General features: G+C 39.1%; 1 protein-coding gene across 3 annotated transcripts in view; it reads right to left on the bottom strand.

Moving 5' to 3' along the window:
* Nucleotides 1–20,706, bottom strand: part of CNTNAP5 (contactin associated protein family member 5) — an 831,834-nt gene that overhangs the window by 94,596 nt on the left and 716,532 nt on the right. For all 3 annotated transcript variants that reach the window (XM_054699622.1, XM_037523193.2, XM_054699623.1), the window contains 2 exons: nt 17,644–17,883; nt 9,596–9,820 (listed from right to left, as the gene is read on the bottom strand). In XM_054699622.1, coding sequence (XP_054555597.1) covers nt 9,596–9,820; nt 17,644–17,883 — 465 coding nt within the window. The remainder of the gene's footprint in view (nt 1–9,595; nt 9,821–17,643; nt 17,884–20,706) is intronic.

The following is a 20,706-nucleotide window of genomic DNA, read 5'->3' on the forward strand; positions in this document are numbered from 1 at the left end:
TTATTTTACTTGATATTCCAGCATGCTTTGCCATGCACCAAGCTACAAATTGCCAACCATAATGAGATATCTCACAACCTCTTTTATTTTAATGTATTTCTACATACTCCAGTGGGGTTGTCCCAGCCCTCATATCTGCCCCATCATTTCTGTCTGACCTATCTTTTATAAAGAGTTCTATAAACAAAGCACAGTAACCTTTCCATGCCTGTTTCCTCATTTTCAAAATGGGAATCATTTTTACTAAATCCATAGCCATTGTGTTAGAAAGAAATGAATTTATATATACAATTGCTAAATCTTCCCTTTTGCACACTTGAAGCACTTTACAAGTATTAGATGCTGCTTATAACTGTTTTCTAGCTGGGGATCAAGGGAGGGCTCAAGTGGGTGGTGGTAGAAATCAGAACTAAACTCATCAGGTTGAAAACCTATCGGCCATGTTTCCACCAAATTTTTACAATGGGGGTGGAAGGGTGTCTTCAATTTCCAGGCTTCTCATTTCTAAGCATCAAGAGGTCAAGCTATTTATTAATGTGAAAACACATCTTCAATAACTTCAAATTTAGAGAAATAATGATAATCCAAGACCTTCTTGCTGCACAAAAGGTAATTAACTGCACAGAGAACTGAATAAGCCCCAAGCTTGCACCTTCTGCTGATTTGTTTCACATCTCAAGGTATAAGTATTTACAGGTCAAGTGGTTTAAGAAGAATAAAAACATGTCTTTTCTTTGAGCAAACCTTTCTTCACAAAGACTCCAAGTACTTTTGTAATCCTTAAGCCTCTAATTAGAGTTCTAGTCCAAAAGCTAAACATTTTGTGCCCCATTCTCACCACCTCTGGCTTAAAAAAAAAGTATGTGACTCAATAACTGGCCAGCTCTTTGACTTGTTTTGTAATAACCCTTGTTTGAATTCATTCCACATCTTTCATCTGACTTACTGCAAACCCTTTACAAATAGGATCTCGTTAATCCCCAACAACACTGCCTGGAGACCCTTGACCACTGCAATTATCCCAAATTTACAGATGAAGAAACCATGACACTTCACAAATGCCTTTTGTCCTTTAACAAACAGAAAAGCACAAGAGTAGATAATAACTCCCTTGATTCTCACACTACAGTTGTAATCAACCACCCTTGTTGAAAAAACAAAGTTACTTGATTATTGGAAAATTCTGAAGACTTATTTAAATGGAGAAAGTGCAAACTGTGAAGATTTCTAAGGTCCTCAAAAACAGCCAAGGAAGTCCAGTTCCACAGAACTGCACCACCCAAAGAACCCTGCTGCTGATACCTAATTACACATGACAGAATGGAACATCAGGAAGAACAGCATTAAAAAGATTAAAACTCCCTGGTGGTGCAAGAGGTTAAGACGTAACCTATGAAGCTGTCTGCAGCCACTGCAGCACGAGTTCGATCCCCGGGCCTAGTCAGCAGACCTCTCCTGACTCGCCCACTGCTCCCCTCAGCAGTGTATTTCTGTCGATCTGCCTGTTCTGTTCCCCACTCTGTCTCTGGTGAATTCTCTCACCCATTGCACCTCTGGCCTGTGCCCCAGTTCTTGTATGCAAAAAATAAATCTTTAAAAAAAAGATTAAAACTCAATTATTATATATCCATGCTTGTCTACACTAAGTCATTACTGAGGCACTGACAGGAGCTCTCCTCTTTCCCCAAAGGGGCCCCACTGTGACCCTATAAAGTTTTCTCTAGGATCTTTCAGGGATTCCCACACTTTCAAGGTTTATATCATCTTCTTCTACATCACTCAAAATACTTCACTCAATCTAAGACTACTCTAAGGCCAACCAGGTTCTGGATATGCTACTAGATGCTGACATTACAAAGATGGTCTGTATATGGAACTTAACCTCAGAAATCTGCCTGAAGCCAACCACATCATACTCATTTTTTCCATTCTGAACACACAAGAGAGCACTAGCACATGGTGGGTGCATCGAATGAATGTTTGTGAGCCCCTCAAATTCCTACCTTCAAATACTAACACTCTGGTGTAGCTATATTTGGGCATGAGAACTCTAAGGAAGTAATTATGGTTAAATGAGGTCACAAGGTGTGTCTCTGATCTAAGAGAATTAGTGTCCTTTTCAAAATAGATATCAGAGGGTGAGTCCTGTCTGTCTGTCTGTCTCCTTCCCCCTCTCCCTTCCCCCAGCCCTGGGGAAGAGCTCTCTTGGGACACTGGTCATGCTGGCACACTGATCCCAGACTTGTTGTCTTCAGAATATGAGAAAAGAGATTTTTCTAGATTAAGTCATCCAGTTTGGGGCATTTTTGTTACGGTAGCGAGCAGACAAGTGCAGAAGGTATTGAATTGAATAGGTGTTTGCGAAGTTTGTTATTTTTGTAAAACTTATTTCCACACTAGTCTTTGATTTCTGCTCATCACCAGGGACTTAGATCACTGACCCAGTAATTTCTCTTCCCTGATTTTGTTTTCTCTGATGCTGGCACATCCATAGTCAGAGTGGTTGGGGTGCAGGAGGGAGTTTCCCAGCCATTGGATGATGCCCCCCAGAGTATTTTGCCCCACCTGGCCTGGCAGTGAGCAGAGCTCTCCATTGGTGTCTCACACATGCTCCCTCTCCCTTAGAAACATCAAGACAAGTTTCCCAAAGGTCTGTTTCAAAGAATATTCGAGAAAGACATTCTTAAAGGTTTTCCTTTTCCGGGGACCCTGGTGGCACAAGGGGTTAAGCACAGCACTGTGAAGCTATCTGCAGCACGAGTTCAATCCCCAGCCAGGGAACTACCCACATGGTGCGGCAGACCTCTCCTGTCTCGCCTTCAGCAGTGTATTTCAGTTAGTCTTCCTGTTTTGGTCGCCATTCTCTCTGGAGAATTCTCTTACTTCCCCCTCCCCAAATCTCTGGCTTGTCCCCCAGTTCTTAGATGCATAAATGAATAAATATTTAAAAAATAAAAAAGTTTTCCTTTTCCTGCTTTTGTGTACCAGTGCTGCCCACGAGGAGTGACAGCCAATGCACAGCTGTCCTAACTCTCTCCCTTCTTAGAGTTCAGTCCCAGCTATTAGGTGTTTGCTCTGCCTCCCAGCAGCAGACAATTTTCATGTTTTCTGTGTATTCAATTTTATATAACTGGTCCCAAATCCTGGTCCTTACATTCATGCTTTCAGCATCCAAGCGTGCAGAGAATTCATGTTATTATTATTATCAATGAGGCAATACGATGTGTTTAGTACTTTTCAGTCTACAAAGCACATCTACTTGCATTATCTCCCTTGATCTTTGTCCAAGTCTGATTGAGCTGCTATAAGAACACAATAGACTAAATAGCTCAAACAACAGAATTAATTTTCTCACTTTCCTGGAGGCCAGCATGATGAAAGTGCCGGGCAATTTAGTCTCTATTGAGGACTCTCCTTCTTACTTGCAGATAGCTACTTTCTCACTGTGTTGTGAGACAGAGAGACAGACAGACAGACATTGAGAGCACAAGGACACTCACCCAATCAGATTCAGTTTCCTCTTGTAACCTCATTTAACCTTAATTTTTCCCTTACTATAAATACAGTCACACCAGCAGTCAGGGGTTAATGTATGAATTTTAGTGGGAGACAATTCACTCCATAGAAATCTTCAAGGAACTGTGAGCACAGCATAAGACAAGGAATCCATTACAACAAAGAGAAATGAAACATGAAAGATTGTCAGATCCAGATTATTCATCACTCCTCCACTTCTCCACTCAGGCCCACCCTTGGCACCGTGGACTCACAGTGTAGTCCTGGAGAGACCATTTGTTCCTGCCCAAATGTCATAACCACCTATGAAATGGAGGATGGAAAGCAGTAGATCCCTGTATCTCCCAGGAAGAGATTATTGGAAAACCCAGAAATATTGGAAAGAAATCAACCAAAGCAAGGTCCAGGAGATATCCAAATATTTTGGGGAATTTTAAATTCAAAGGCAGTAAGCGTTGTGTGACAGAAGCAGAGAATGTAGTGGTCAACACTTGGTAAGGCCCAGGACACAAGTACCCTGAGACATTTTCTTTGGGCTGTTTATTAAGATTCCTGCAACTCTGAGGCACTCAAGAATGTGCCGGTGTCAGAGAAGTGGTGGCAGGAGGCAGCATTAAGCTTTGAAGGTCTTCTGAGAGAGAGCAGCCGGATGGGCATGTTCTGGGGTCAACCCAGCCCTCGCTAGCAGCTGTCAAGGTTTGCACTTTGAAGATGATACTTCCCCTCTGGATTCCTCCTTACCCTGCCTCCCGTGAGTCAGTCTGTTGGAATTATAAAGTGCCTGGGTTCATCATTATTCCCTCCAAGGTGTGTGTAATCACAAATGCAGACAGTGCATCTTATGAGTGTATATGTTAAAAAAAAAAAAAAAAGATTGATAAAAGGGAAATGCTGAAGCAATGTCAGATGAACCATTTGGTGCTGGAGGGCAGCTGAACAGCCACCACGGGAAGGTGACCTGGGGGCCCTGCTTGGATTTTGTGCCTAATGATTTCACTGTTGCTTGATGGCTGTAGAATTAGTACATATGCTTCTTCTTTTTTTTTTTTTTTAATTTCACTTCTACCATCAAGGAGTCAAGGAGGACAGATGATGAAGAGGAGCAAGAAGAATTGACTGGGAAAAATATATATTTCATATGCAATGGAAATAAGATGGCAAAAAAGAGGATTGATCACGGGAACATCTTACTTCATTTTAAAAAACATGTAATATCTCTCAGAATAACACTGAATTATCTTTTAGGACCCAACTAATGGTCACTGTGTCCATGAAGCCCTATCTGACCTACCATCTCAGAAAGAATGAGCCACTCCTTCCTTATGTGTTTCACTCGGCCTGGGAGAGACTCTATTCTAACATGTATGACACACTGTCACTTTTATTTATGTTTCTGTCCCTAGACTAGATTTCTTAAAAGCAAATCAGGGTTCTGCATAGGTTTTCCTCACTAGTCCATGAAATCAGTGTCCATCACATGGTAGATAATCCAGAAATATTTATCCAATGACAAACTCAAAGGAGTTTGAGTTTGAAATCCCTAGTACTAAGGAGAAGGCAAAGTGGTCACTTGATAAAATGCTGTGAGTCTTGTGTATTTTCAGAATGTTCTTGTCTCCTCCTTTCAATGCTCTTTTCCTCCAATTGCCATCTCTTTGAGAAGGCCCAGTCTCCCAAAGCCCCAGACAGGGAATCACAACCACATTCTCATTCCTGAGGACTTCCTGAACCCCAAAGCCTCCCTTTCTGCCTCCATTCTTCCATCCCAGAAATTAAAATGATTTTCTTCATTTAGGAAGAAGGACTTGTTTTGGAAAAGACAGCAGTAGCTTAACCTGAATAAGTCTCTGCTGGAGAAAATTCAAGAAAAATGACAAAGGGCAAAGGAGAATTCTAAGCCTGCCAGATCAAATGCCTGCTAGGACGAGGCACACACGAGCTGCTTTGAGTCACATTGTTCTTCTTGCCTCTGGCCTAGACATTCATATTGAATATATTTGCAAGCCAAAGCTGCTGTTCAGTATTTACACATTCCCTTCATCTGTCTCCACCCCTGGTTTCTTACCCCAGAGAGCTGAAATTCGAGTCACTGTGTATGGCATGGTTATGGGTATTTTCTTTTTTCTGGAGAACAAAAAGAACTCCATTTAAGAGTGACCCTCTCATAATTTTTACTATATTCCCAAAGGTATATTAAATCAAAAGAAGGTCAAGAAACCTCTACTAACAGAAGCCTCTTAACTTCATCTCAGAGAGGTGTGCATCAATCTTATTATGAAACCCTTCAAGAGGAAAATTTTCTTCAGTTAACTATTATTTTCTATCCTAATTTCTTTTTCATTCTACAAGTATTCTTAATTTCCATTTATATTTTCAAAGATTTTTTTTCACTGAAATATACCAACATCACATTAGAAATATCCCTAGCTCTTTACAACGTAGTTCCTCATAGAAGCATTTCAAAGTCTGCAAAGAGTCTCTTGGAAAATGAAATATAAATGTAATACTACACTAGAAAACAAAATCTCAAAATATAAGACTTGGAAAGAAATTCAGAGGTCTTCATCTCCTTTGTTAAGTTCACTACTAGGCATTTAATTCTTTTTATTGTAATTGTGACTAGGATTGCTTTCTTGCTTTCTTTCTCTTCTAAATTATTTATTGTACATATAAATACAACTGCTTCTTATAAAATTATTTTGTAAAAATCATTTTAAAATATCTATAATATTGTTAAAATAGCCACACTACCCAAAGCTATATTCAATGCAATCCTTATTAAGTCTCCAATAGCATTATTCAAAGATACCAAAATAAACATGACTGCAATTCATATGAAACCACAAAAGATCCCAAATAGCCAAAACAATTCTGACCAAATCAGCAAGAGTTGTAGTATCATACTTTCAGACTTCCAACTATGCCACAAAGCTGTAATAATCTAAACAGTTTGGTACTGGAACAAAAACACATATAGACCAATGGATAAGAATGGAGAGCCAAGAAATAATTCCACACATATATGGACACTTATTCTATCACAAAAGAGTCAACAGTATACTTTGGAGATGGAGAATATCTCCAACAAATGGTGTTAGAAAACTAGACAGTCAGATGCAAACAACTGAAACTAGATATCCATCTCATACCTTATACAAAAATTTACTCAAAATGGATTATAGACATAGATGTAAGACCCAAAACCATATAATGTTCACAAAGCCATAGGCAAAACATCTGTAACATTGGCTTCATGGTAAATAGACATTTCTCCAAAGAAGACAAGCATATGGCCATCAAACACATGAAAAAAATTCTCTTCAACATTTATCACTGGGGAATGCAAATCAAAACCTTATGAAAAACCATCTCATATCCATAGGAATGACCCATATCAAAAAAGACCAGAAACAACAGGTGCTGGTGGGAATGTAGAGGGGTCTCAAAATAATAAAAATAGATCTACTATATGATCCAGCAACTCCACTCGTAGTCATCTACCCAAATAACACAAAAAAACATTAATTCAGAGGGATATATGCACTCCTGTGTTAATTTCAGCTCTCTTTATAATAGTCAACTTATGGGAAAAACCCAAATACCCAAAGAAAGAGGCGTGGATTAGAAAAAAGTGGTTTATACACACAATGGAACACTACTCTGCAAAAAAAATAAATAAAAAATAAAAAGATTAATTCATCATTTGTGACAACATGGATGTAACTGGAGGAGATAATGCAAAACAGAAGAAGACAGAAGAAAAAAGACACATACTGCATGATTTCATTTATATGTGGTATATAGAAAAACAAAGCAAAAGGTCAGATAAAAGGAAACCAGAAATATTTCCCCTGTACTAGATCATCAGGCTATGATATGATTGGACTAGTGTAGAATGGGGACAAAGCCCTGAGATTCAATATTTCTCCAAAGCATCTTTTTGATATGGTTCCACAGCCCGTTCATCCTATACAGTTACACTCTATGAATATGGATAAGGCACAACAGGAATAATTATATCAGATTTAATATATATTGCTCTATATACCTAGGGCATACAGAGTGTACTCAATAGACCTATATATTCTATATGCTCTGTATATATGATTTACTCTATAGACTGCATACCAAGCACTATTCTTACTAATGTACACAACATTTAATCCTCTCAGCAACCCTGTGTAATTGATATTATTAATATATGAAGAATTTTATAGTTGTAGAAATTAAAGCATAATTATATTAAATGATTTGTTTAAATTCTGTATCTTCTTAGGATCTGAGCTGGGATTCAAGTTCCCCTGTTAGAACATGGGAGCATACTCTGTATTCTTAACCATAAGGGCTAATCTGAGAATGCTATTTATTTTTGGAAGCATGTGGAGTTTTCAATAAATTGAATTAATTTATCTTGGAAGCCATTCTAGAATTCTGCCCTAGCCCCTATTTTCTTATACTCTGAAGCCTCACTTCATTGAAATCTCTACATGACCCCATAGGCATTTGCATTTTTTTAACCCTCGCTAAATGCAGGGAACTCATGCCTTGTCTATTTGTTAAAATGTTTTAAACTTAGATTTCAGTGTAAATGTAAAAGTGCAGGCCTTTCTGCTTGGTCTAATTTAAAGGAAATGGTAGCAGAAGCCATAATTAGTAATAGAATGACTCTCGCCCTCACCCTCAGACTCTCTCTTTCTATCTCTCCCTCCCTCCCTGTCTGCCTCCCCCCAACCCTTTCTCTTTCTCTCTCTTTCTCTCTCTCTCTCTCTCACACACACACACACCCCACACCATTGCTCTAGGGAACTCTTATCTTAGTAGTCAGTGATGAATGAGTCATTGATTTAGGATCATGGACATTTCCTGCCAGCACAGAGAAGCAACTAACATGAGCTCACTCAGTCATTCTTCCATTGACCAGTTGGCCAGTTGGCCATTTTTATAATATTATAATTCAGTCCTGATTCAATCCACACACCTACTAGTTTTGATCCTTGATGTAGATCTCCTCATCATTCTTTATTTTCAATGCCATAAATGATAAAAAAAAAAACCCAAAAAACAAAAACACAACCACCACCAGATGAAGCAAAGAATACATACAGAGTAAGGGAAAACAAGACAATTTGCGAGAATCTGGATCTAAAGTCTAGAGGGAATACAGAGTTTGTTGCATACTCTAGGTGTCCTTTCTTCTAAATCCCACCACATTCTACCTGTTTAAGATGGTTCTAAAGCCTGGGCTCATCTCATTACATCAGAAAACTACAAGAGGAGAAAGACATTCTTGATCATACTTGGTCTCACTTTTTCTTCATCAAAGCTACAGAGATGTCCACATCTTTGCCCTCTTAGCTTCTAACAATTGTTCCTTCTCCTAGGATTCTGATCTCATAGTGATCTTTTCCATGAATATATCAAGGGTCCTCAATATTGCCTGGTGAAAATAAGTCATGTAGGAAGAAAACCTAACATTGTCTGATATCAAAACAGATGTCTTTCAACATCCCTTATCTGAAGTGAGTTCCTGCCCCTTAATCACTCTAATCTTTGCAGATTACATCTTATCTAATTTTTTTCAACATTTGAGCTTCAGAATAAAGTTCCATATTCCAAAAGATTATGAATAGCATATATTTCTTCAAAACCTAGACAATCAGAGTCTATTAATATAGTCTGCATTTATGGTACTTGTTCTAGTTGCCCCCAGAAAAGGAGGCTACAGCAAAGACGACACCATCTATGTGATGAGTATCCTTCTGAAATTCAGATAGTTTGTAATCTTCTCCTACACACTTAATGTATCCCATCACAGAATAAATAATAAGGAATTATTGCTACACAGTTGAAGTAAATTAAAAGCACTGCACTTAAGATATCAGCAATGACTTGACACTGGGTCTGAATACCAACTGCAACTCCTAAATGTGAAATACAATCAAGGGTTTGGTTGGCTACTGGACATAAACCGCCCAGGTGGAACCAAATTTAGGCTGAATTCATGCAAAGTTCTGCAAGGCATGTTCTGAGCTCCAGCCCAGGATGGCATTTCACCAAGTTTCATGCCATCGACACTTACCATTCTTGCAGAGCAGAACAGCCAGGGAGTCCTGAGAAGAAGAATTGATATAGAGCAGGAGACTGGGTGCCTGGGCTGTCACAAAGCTAAATGCGATGTTTTCCTTGGATAGAGACGTATCTGCATAAATTGCTGAGGATGAGAAGCTTACATTCTTGGTCACTGGGTAGGGTTCTTGAAACATGTAAGTAACTGAAGTGCCAGCCTCAAAAACAGCAGAAACCTCTGAAAAACATAAGAGATAAAGAACACACTGAAACATTTAGTCAACATTTAGTCAATTGTTTAGGGTAGCAAAACTGTCGGTTTATTATTTCCTCTGTGACAAGTACTATGTTTGGGTTTTTACACGAATCGCATAATAGGCTTCCCACATTAATTCTGAAGTGGCAGAAGTCATTCATCTTGTTTACAAATGAGAGATGGGGATTGCAGAGGTTATGCACCTTGAACAAAATTGCATAGCTTGAAAAGAGCTTGGATTTGCATTGTGACATTTAAGTCCAGCCTAGCATACATTTGCAGAATTACTACCACATGCCAGGCTGATTTCTTGAAAAGAAAAGATGAAGTCTCCATGCCTCCAGCATAACTTAGAGAAATTTCACTGAGATCATCTCAAGTCCGTAATTGAGAATGAGCTATTTGGTGGTAAACTTAATGTGGTATAGACACATGTCGATTCTCAACGACGCACACCTGAAAATTACATAATGTCCTCATGCGATGTGACTTCACTTAAAAAAACAAACAAACAACAAATTGTAGGGCAGGCAGCAGTGTTCTCTATGGGGCTGTGTGAAGTGTGAGGCCTATGGAGGCAGAAGAAAAGGAATCTGTGAGTACAATAGAAAAGCCAGTAATATCCAATCCCTATACTCATTTTTTTTTAAATTTTTAGGAATTGGTATTCAATTTTGCCCCCAAAAAACATATCAAAGTGTTCAAGAGGGCCTCCCCAGTGGTGCAGGTGGTTGAGCGCAGGGCTGTGAAGCTGTCCGCAGCATCTGCAGTGCGGGTTCAATTCCTGGTCGGCCAGAGAGAATCCCACATGGCGCAGCAGACCTCTCCTGTCTCACCAGCTGCTCCCCTCAGCATTATATTTCATCAGTCTGCCTGTTCTGCTCCCCTCTCTGTCTTTGGTGAATCCTCTCATCCTCCCGTGCATTTGGCCTGTACCCCAGCTCTTGTTTAAATAAAAAAAAAAAATCTTTTTTTAAAAAAAGAGTTAAACAAATAGGTTTTCCTATGGAAACGGTTCCTGTAGCACAGTGCATTGGCCACAGTTTCGCCGCCTGCGTGGGGAATGTACCATCTACAAACTGACTAGCAAGAGCCTGCAAATCACACAACACTCCTTCCATGCTGCTCTCACTGCAACAGTTATCATTTTACTGTGGGGAACTCACACAAGTTTTGGCTGCAGCACTGATCTGAAGCCTCACTGGATTTCATTCTAGTTTTGTGATTCCAGGAAAGATAGTCAGTCCTGTGGAGAGTCTTGTTTTCTCATCTGGTGAAGGGAAAATTTACCTCAACAGTGTTTCTGTGTAGATAAATGACATGATGTGTGCAAAGCATGTAAGAGGTAGCTACAAAGTTTGACCCCATAGACTGTCCATGTTAGGAGAATCTTTAACCTGAACTTATTTCACTTTAATGTTCTTTTATGTTACTTCAACGTTCTCTTATGTTAAGGTTAGGTATTAATATCTTTCCTAGTGAACTGAGGATAAGGAATATATGTTATAGTCAGTCATTACTACCTAACTTTAAGACTAATATTCCTTTATATTACTCAGCAATCAAAAAAGATAAACTCATGCCATTTGCAGCAACATAGATGGAGCTGGAAGGGATCATGCTCAGTGAAATAAGCCAGAAAGAAAAAGAAAATATCAGATGGTTTCACTTATAGGAGGAAATAGGGAAACCAAATAAAGGATAAGGAAAATAACTATAATAAATTAAAAAAATTGCAGGGGAGGGCGGGAAAGGGATCAAGACAGGGAGGGAAGAGCACAAGGGACCATGGTGATGGTTCGTGGGTAATACTGGTGGTGGGAATTTTGTGGGGACTACACCTGAGAGGAGAAAATGCACAAAAATGAAGAATGATGTAAAAGGCATATAAATAAATAAATAAATAAATATATATATTAATATTCCTTTGTAGTATGGAGACAGCCAACTCTGGGAATCACTGTCTCTGTCACTCAGGCATCACCCCCTAGACTAGCTTTCACTGGTTCTATTTTTTTTAATATATGTATATATTATTTAAATATGCATTTATATCTATCATTTGCATGTTTATATATTTATTTTTCTTCATAAAATATATCTGCACACCCATCCAAATGTGGAGATATTCTCTACTTTCAATTAAGACTGTTCTTAATTTTCAATTTTATCTCTGATAACGGAAGATGGAAGAAAGGTTCCTAGCATAGCAAACCTCTGTCCTGAAAACAGCACAATCAACATGAAACCATATTTGCATGATTAATTTCTCTCTTTCCTGAATGATATGTGGAATTTTCTGAAATCCCCATGAAATTCTCTGATTGAGTTGGTGGTATCTAGAACATAATCAAACCTGGCTTTTTACTTCCTAATTCTATTGCAAATGTGTTCTACCTTTGTCAAAATTCCTTAACAACCTGTAATGGTGCCAAAAAATTAAACGTGCATATTTATACATACTGCTTAGCAGATTGGGAATACCGGTTCATTTTTACTAAAGGTTCAGAGAAAGTGTTTTGCATTTATCATTCAGGTTACAACATCAGTGCTCCTGATTACAAAGATATGCAGCAGAGACATGTGACAGTGAGGATTCCGGTTAATCATCAGTTTGATCTAAGTACCTTCCTTTAGTAAGTTTCCTTGGGGACATTTGGCCTGAATTTTGAGCTACTATCTCCTAGTTAAAAGAAAAATGATCGCTATTTGATGTTCATGAATATGTGTTCAAATGTAAGTATAATTCAGGACATTCTAGTATGAATAGCATACTAGATGTGGATACATGTATATATATAAAATACATAATATATAATATATTATTACTTTTTCCTTTACACTTAAAAAAGGAAATTAAACAAACAACATTTTTAGATTAGAAATGTCTTACCAGATTTTTGTCCTCCCTTCTATCCTGGTTCCAGTCCAAATTGCTTTTATTCTTTTTAGATATTGTCCATTTCAACATAAATTGAAATTTAGCAACACTTGGATTCTACTAGTCTTGGTTTCTTATGTTTTATAATCTAAGATTTTAAGCACTCTGCTCATATTTAAACTCTCTGATTGAATTGTTTGAACATCTAAAACCTTTAGGTAAATGTAAGAGAAACTTTTACGTGAAGGTGATTCTTTTTTTTTTTTTAAGATTTATTTATTTATTTATTTATACAAGCACTGGGTACAGTCAGAAGCGCGGGAGGGTGAGAGAATTCACCAGAGCTAGAGCGGGGAGCAGAACAGGCAGAAGGACTGAAGTACACTGCTGAGGGGAGCAGCGGGAGGCAGGAGAGGTCTGTGTGCCATGTGGGACCCTCACCGGTGGCCGGGGATCGAACCAGCGCTGCAGAGGCTGCAGGCAGCTTCGCAGCCCAGCGCTCAACCACTGTGCCACCAGGGGAGGCCCTGAAGGTGATTCTTAATGACCTTCAGGCTATGCAGGCCACACACCTATATTAGCAACATCTCTTGAGCATCTCAGATAGTGGAGGCAACTGTACTGAACAGATTCTGAGAAGACAAGACACACATTTAAAGAAAAAGTAGACCCAGTTGAAGGTAGCCTAGGGTGTGATGTGTGAGTGACAGAGACAATAATTCTCAGAGTTGGATGTCTCCATGGCACAAAGAAATATTAATCATAAAATTAGGTAGTAATTACCAACTATAACATGTATTCCTTATCCCCAGTCAAGTGGAAAAGATATCAATACCTGAATTTAACATAAGAGAACATTGAAGTTCACAGAGGTTTAGTGACTTGCCAATAAATGTCAGGGTTGGAGAGCCATCCAAAATCCTTTTGATTTCCTTTTTCCCTCTGTGACCCTACTTCATTCTCTACATGGATGCGGCAGCAGAATTCAAATATGTCATTTTTATTTTGTATGATTATTTTTTTATTATCAACATGCAATTTTTTTAAGTTATGCTAAACTGCTTTGTTTTTTTTTTTTTGTTTTTAAGATTTATTTTTATTTATTTATACAAGTACTGGGGTAGAGGCCAGAGGTGTGGCGAGTGAGAGGATCCACCAGAGACAGAGCAGGGAACAGAACTGGCAGCCTGACGGAAATACATTGCTGAGGGGAGCAGCAGGAGAGACAGGAGAGGTCTGCCATGTCATGTGAGACCCTCGCGGGCAGGCCGGGATTGAACCGGTGCTCCAGAGGCTGTGGACAGCTTCACAGTGCGGTGCTCAACTGCCTGCGCCACTAGGGCAAGCCCTTATCAACATGCAATTTTAACCATAAAAGCCTACCAACTTTTAAAATATGCAACTCTGTGTTTTTGTTTTTGTTTTTAAGATTTATTTATTTTTATACAAGAACCGGGGTATAGGCTAGATGTGTGGGAGAGTGACAGGATTCACCAGAGACAGAGCAGGGAATGGAAGAGGCAGACTGAAGAAATATACTGCCGAGGGGAGCAGCGGGTGAGACAGGAGAGGTCTGCTGTGCCATGTAGATGTCTTCCTGGCCAGCTGGGATCGAACCCACACTGCAGAGGCTGCGGACAGCTTCACAGTGTGGTGCTCACCCGCCTGTGCCACCAGGGAGGCCTAATTCTGTGTTTGTTTGTTTTTTAACATACTAACAAAGTTGTACAGCTTTCACCACTATCTAATTTCAGAAAGCTCATATTCATGCTCAACTATTCCAAACTCACTTTTGCCCCCAGTCCCTGGAAGTCACAAATCTACTTTGGTGACTAAAGATTTGCTTACTCTAAAGATTCCATATAAATGTAATCATTTGGGGCCATTTGTTTTAGAGATTTAACATATTTTTTAGAAGTCTGTCCAGGTTGTAAAAGAAGGCGTTTCAGAAACAGAAAGTCATCAGTGCAACATGATTCGGGCTCAGGCATTGGTAATAGGAATTGTCCCTTATTCCACTCCAGATATTTCCAAGATTTACATGTTAAATCCACCTGCCATATTGTTAGTACCGAAGATACCTCAATAGAGAACACCTTTGCTTAGAATCGTCTTTTATCTTATTACTCCCATTTCAGTTCCAAGCCACATCTCCTGGAAACATTTGGTACAGCTAAAAGGCTTGGTTACAAGCTCATCAACTAACGTTTCCTCAAAAAAATAATATATATAAAGCAGATGAAAAAAACTTACATTACATATTGTGCAATTGCTGAATATTAAAGGGAGTCATTTCCTTAGAATTATGAGAATGGGGGAAAGTTTGTAAACAGTGAAATGAAAAACAGGCTGAAAAGTCTAAACACATATATGTGTAATTCTCCGTTAGATCAAAATAAAAAGTGGAGAGAGAGCAAAGGAAATTTTCAGTATATGCAATCAAAAACACAGTGGCAGGACACAGAGCAATTAATAGGAACTGTTTCCGAGAAAGAAGCCATTGAAAAAATAGTCTAAATTTAGAATAATACGAACTATGAAATGTTTGAATAATGTCCCTGTGGAAATGCAAAGAACATTTCTACTGTTCTTTTTTTCCCCTCCACTGTAGACATGGGTATTGATCCTGTAAAAAAAATGCTTGTGTACTGTAGTGACTGAAACAGGTAATATTTCCTGTATTTACATTTTTTCTAGATCAGTCTATGGGTGATATTCCAATTTTCCAGGGGAATTTTTTCAGATTTTTAAAAAAAGATTTATTTTGTTTATTTATGCATGCAAGGCCAAAAGTATGGGGGTAGGGGAGGGGGGATTCACCAGAGACAGAGTGGGGAGCAGAACAGGCAGATTCCCTGAAATACACTGCTGAGGGGAGCAGCGGGGAGACAGGAGAGGACTGCTGCGCCATGCGGGTTAGCTCCCTGACTGGAGATCGAACTCATGCTGCAGAGGCTGTCAATTGCTTCATAGTGCTGAGACTTAATCCCTGTGCCCACCAGGAAAGCCCATTGTTTCCGATTTCTTGCAGGGTGAAAAATTTAGCAGCACTTTAGTTATCTTAGTTCACATTGCAACCCTACTGGGATGGGATCTGCTTTATTTCAAGCTCCCAGGCAGGGCCTAACACATAGTTGCTCCTAAAATTTGTATCATTATTTTTCTCACAAGGAACATGATGGTTCCAGCAATAATAAGCAAGTTATTCAAAGTAATTGGGAAGAAGACTGATGTAAATGAGCAGAGTTTAAATTATAGAGTTCTTCAAAGACAACACTGGTTGTTCCCTATCATCTATAATTTTTAAGTTCAAGTTGGACTGCAGAGAGCATTGTTCAAAAGCGGGCCTTGGGAAATGTATTTTAATTAGTTGACAATAATTCTCTATAATTGCCATCATTGTTTGTGTGTAAATGCTGTTTCAAAGTGATTAAAATATTTTATTTTAATAGTTTAAATGTATCCTTTGAAATATTATTTACATTATTTGGTAACAAACATTTTTTTTTTCTCATCAGTAACATAAAGTTAAAATGTCTGATAATAGTAAACCAAATCTTTTGTCCTTCTCCAGACATCTGACACAGACTGGATAGAACTTGAAGTGATTATGTTGAGTGAAATCATCCAAAATGTGAAAGACAGTCAAATGGTTTCACTTATCTGTATAATATAAATACAAAAAAAATTAATTGCAAACAATAAAAGAAACAAAAGTTTGAACTTGGTAAAATAAAGAAGATAATGGTAAACAGAGGGCATAGGGAACAGGGTGGAGGGGATGGGGCATGGAAGAGATGGGGTATGGGCATGGGTGGATGGGAAGAAAAAAATATACTGAACCCTTGTTTTTCCCATTTACGGTTAATAAAACTGAGATTCAGGAGAGTTAATTACTTCATAAAGCAATACTACTTGCAAGTGGTAGAGTAAAACACAAAAAAAGGAAAGAGGGCCTCCCTGGTGGCACAAGGGGTTAAGATGCAACCTACGAAGCAATCTGCAGTCACTGCAGCATGAGTTTGATCCCCGGCCAGGGAGCTGCCCACATGGTGTAGCAGACCTCTCCTGCCTCGCCCTCTGCTCCCCTCAGCAGTGTATTTCAGTCAGTCTGCCTGTTCTGTTCCGCACTCTGTCTCTGGAGAATCCCCCCTCAACCCCCACACTTCTGGCCTGTACCACAGTTCTTGTATGCATAAATAAATCAATCTTGAAAAAAAGAAAAAAATAAAAGAAAAACACACAGTACACTGAACAATGAGACATTCTAGCTTGCAGAGTCATCTGATATTTCTCTAAAGATTTACACCATGGCCATTTCTCTTTGTCCTGTGTGCACCATCCTGGTTAACTTTTGCCAATACAATGAATTGATAAAAGCACAAGGGCAGGGATTTTTGACCCCTATGTTTCATTCTCAGCCCCTGGTGAACTAAATGTGAGCTTGAAGGTAGGATTTTAAAGCTTCAGACCCTATTCACATGTCCTATAGAATAGGGAAATTTTTTTAGTTTTATAGTATTAATTTTACTAACTTAGCAATATATTCCCTATTATAAAAATGACTTTGTTTAGCATGTTTTTAAGGTTCCTCTAAGACTTGGTTCTATGACTCTTTGATTATATTTTGGACTGGGAAGATTAATGAATCCTCAGAATCTGATCTACCCAAGAGAAATGAGAGTCCATCTTTGCCAGCGCTCGCCTGGAGAGTGAGTGTCTTGGAGAGAGATGATCTTGTGTGTACCTGGTGATAATAAGTGCATGCAACAATGTGGAGATATGTGGAATACCTACTCAGGGAGAAATCAAGGGTCAAGAAATGCCCGCCTGAGGACTGTCTCATGGCCTGGCTCGCCTATGACCTGACCATGACTTCTACACCACTACACCGCACATGGGAAGACAGAAGCATCACGTGTACCTTTTCTGCAAAAGGGCCCTTCATACGGGGAGTTGGTGCAATCACAGAAGTAGCCGCTGTGCTTCTCCACACACTTGCCCCCATTGTGGCAGGTGCTGCCATAACTGCTGCAGTGGCCTGGACAGCCTGGCCGAACTCCAGATGTGACCTTTGCCCTCTCCTCCAGGTCCAGTTTCTGCCCATTCAGATGTAAGGAGCGTATACATCCTAGGAAGCCTTTCTGCCTCGACGACGTTCCCCCTGAGGAGTGAAAAAGAAAAGGGAAAAGTATCAGTTTTATAGGCTTGACGGTTTTAAAGTTGGTAAGAGATAAATTATTATTCTGTTATGCTGTGTTAAATTTTCATTAAAATTAACTGTGAGAGTCAGAAATTCAAAAGGCCTGTAAAAAAATACATGTCTTTCCAGGTTGGGAAAGCCAACCTCCTCTCCAAAAATAAACAAAATAAGACTATAGCTTGTGCAGAATCCTGTACTTAACATGTTTAAGATAGAAACTTCAAATAGTCATATTCCTTGCAAATGAAATGATGCGTTGTTAATCCAAGGCAGACATTTGCCAGAAGTCAAATGCATAGAACAGGACTGTTCCTTCGGGCAAAGCTGGAAGCTAGTTGTTGGGCACATAGAGTTAAAAAGCTGCAAAAGCTTCATAATGATCATGTAATACAGTGCAATATACTGGGACAAGGTAGATTTTAGGGGCCGATACTGACTCCAAACTCCATGGCACTATTTGATTAGCCATATTGACTAGTGATTCACCTAAGCTACTTGATCTGTAAAATACGAATAGTTCATTCCATGTGATTAGAGTATAAGGCTTAGGTGAGACCCTGGAATAATGTACATGCTCAAACAGTACTCGCAGCTACCCCTTCTCATGAACCCTCACTGTGACATACATATTTTTTAATGGTCATAGCTTAGTCCAAATTAGCATCTGGAATACAAAATATGACTGAACTTTCCGCTCAGTGTTAAATCATGAAGGATTCAGAGATTCTCATCATGCTCCTTGCAAATGATTCTAGAACAGAATAGGTTCAAAGCACTACAGTGTTGTATTACCACTGAAAAATCAGGATTCTACTAACCTATGCCTCCGATATAATAAAAAAAAAATGTGTGTGTTAAGCAACTAGCTAAGAAATTAAGCAAAGTGCCACCAGAAGATATTTATTTGGCATTGGAGAATTCTGTTAATTCTCAGAGAAGACAGAGGTCCAACCTGTCCATAAAGAACAGTCTTATTCTAAAGCCAGTACTGTGGGTCCAAGTCCACACATCTGGATAAATGGAGGAAATGCCCAGGTATACTCTTGGAGAGGAAAGGAATGTGTTGGAAAACATCAATGACAAGATACATTTACCATTTACTTTCTGTATTTTTCTGAAACTTATTCAATTATTCATTTCTAGGTCCTGAAATTGCATCCTTTATAACTCTTGGTGATAATGAAATATATAACATATATAATAAAATATATTCCTACCAAGGTGGATAGAGATGAGAATGCTAAATGAGTTATCTCAGGCTGAATAGAGACATTAAACAAGAAAGGAAGCTATACATTAAATAAACAAATATGCAGTCCACCCCAAAAATGTCTGGAACCAATCAGCCTGGCATAGTGAACAAGAAAATACTCAGAAATGTGGGCACACAGGATCAAGTAGGGGAGGGAACTCTTCCTCCTTGAGTCACACCAGGTCATGGACCCATGGAGATATTTGGCAGTCACTGAGGACAGTCTAAAAACTGAGATAAAAATTTCCTAAAGGGTCATTCCAGACTCTTACTGTGAAATAATGATAAAACTCCTTTGTATTTTCAGTTCTGATAAGTGATACCCAAGCCAGCCAGGAGGGCAAACCCAAACTGCATTCTCCTGTCTGTTTCAATTTTAGTGAGTAAATCCTCTTTTAACCACAAGATGAATCAATTATAAACACTAGCAGATCATAGAGGAAGGTCCATTATTTTATTTCTAGATATTGTGTGGAATAAAGAGGAGAGGATTTATGCAGTCAAATGATTTGTTTTGTTTTTGGTTCTTATTTTGTAGTCACTCCCTGTGGTGGATTTGAATAATTCTTCATAGACCTCGTTAGTGGCATTTTTCTTCAAGCAGAGGTGAACAATGCAAGATCTATCACACATTTTCTTGCATGTGACTTAGTCGCCAAGTTTATAAATGGAGAAGAACATGACTGGGGTGGTTTCTTTGGAAGAAATGAACTCCTTGAGGTTTGAGACTTACAGAGCTCCAGGAGGAGGATCCCAAAAGGGATCATTTCAATCGCAGATGCTGACAAAACACAATGATACAATGAACCCTGAACTAAATTGCACAAAGAACTAAATTTCAGTTTTCATCTGACTGCTTTTAATTCTTTATAAAGGAGACAAACTAGAGGTGAGGCTCCTTTTCTTCATGGAGAGGCAATATGAGACTAAGGAGATTAATTTCTAAAAAGATGTTCCTTTCCCAGGTGCTCACACACGGTCAGGTTGTTAGTGCTCACATTCTTCTGACATTACCTACTATGTGAATTGTTGGAGGTGTGAGTCTTCTGTGAAACTCGAACCCTCAGCAGAAAGGCAATCACTGTCATCCCTCATCTTCCCTATTTTTCTCACTCACAGCCCTACTCCTCCCTTCCCATTCTTGTGGATTTGCTCTCCCAGATAATCTCTGCCCCCTTAAGACTTCTTTCTACACCCAGAGCATAGTCTTGGCGCAATTTCCATTCCCCTGATCTCTCCAGCAACCTTCTCACTGATGTTTGTATGATCAGTCCCCTTTGGGATCAGGGAGCTCAAACGACTTTGACGTTCTGATTCTGCCATTCCTGTTTGAAGTCCTTCACAGGACTTCACATCATTGTCCTAAGGGTCAAGCTCAAATATCTTAGCACAGCTGATACAGATGAAAGATCTAGTCTTTAGAGATCCTTCCGGCTTCCTGCCCCCACAGCCCTTGCTCCAATGTCAGTGCCCCAGGCTTCTGACTACTGATAGCTTCCCAGAAACCCAAAACCCTTAATGGATTTGGAAGT

This window comes from Talpa occidentalis, unplaced genomic scaffold, assembly GCF_014898055.3.
Source record: "Talpa occidentalis isolate TD23 unplaced genomic scaffold, MPIMG_talOcc4v2.1 talOcc4.3, whole genome shotgun sequence".
NCBI lineage: Eukaryota > Metazoa > Chordata > Mammalia > Eulipotyphla > Talpidae > Talpa > Talpa occidentalis.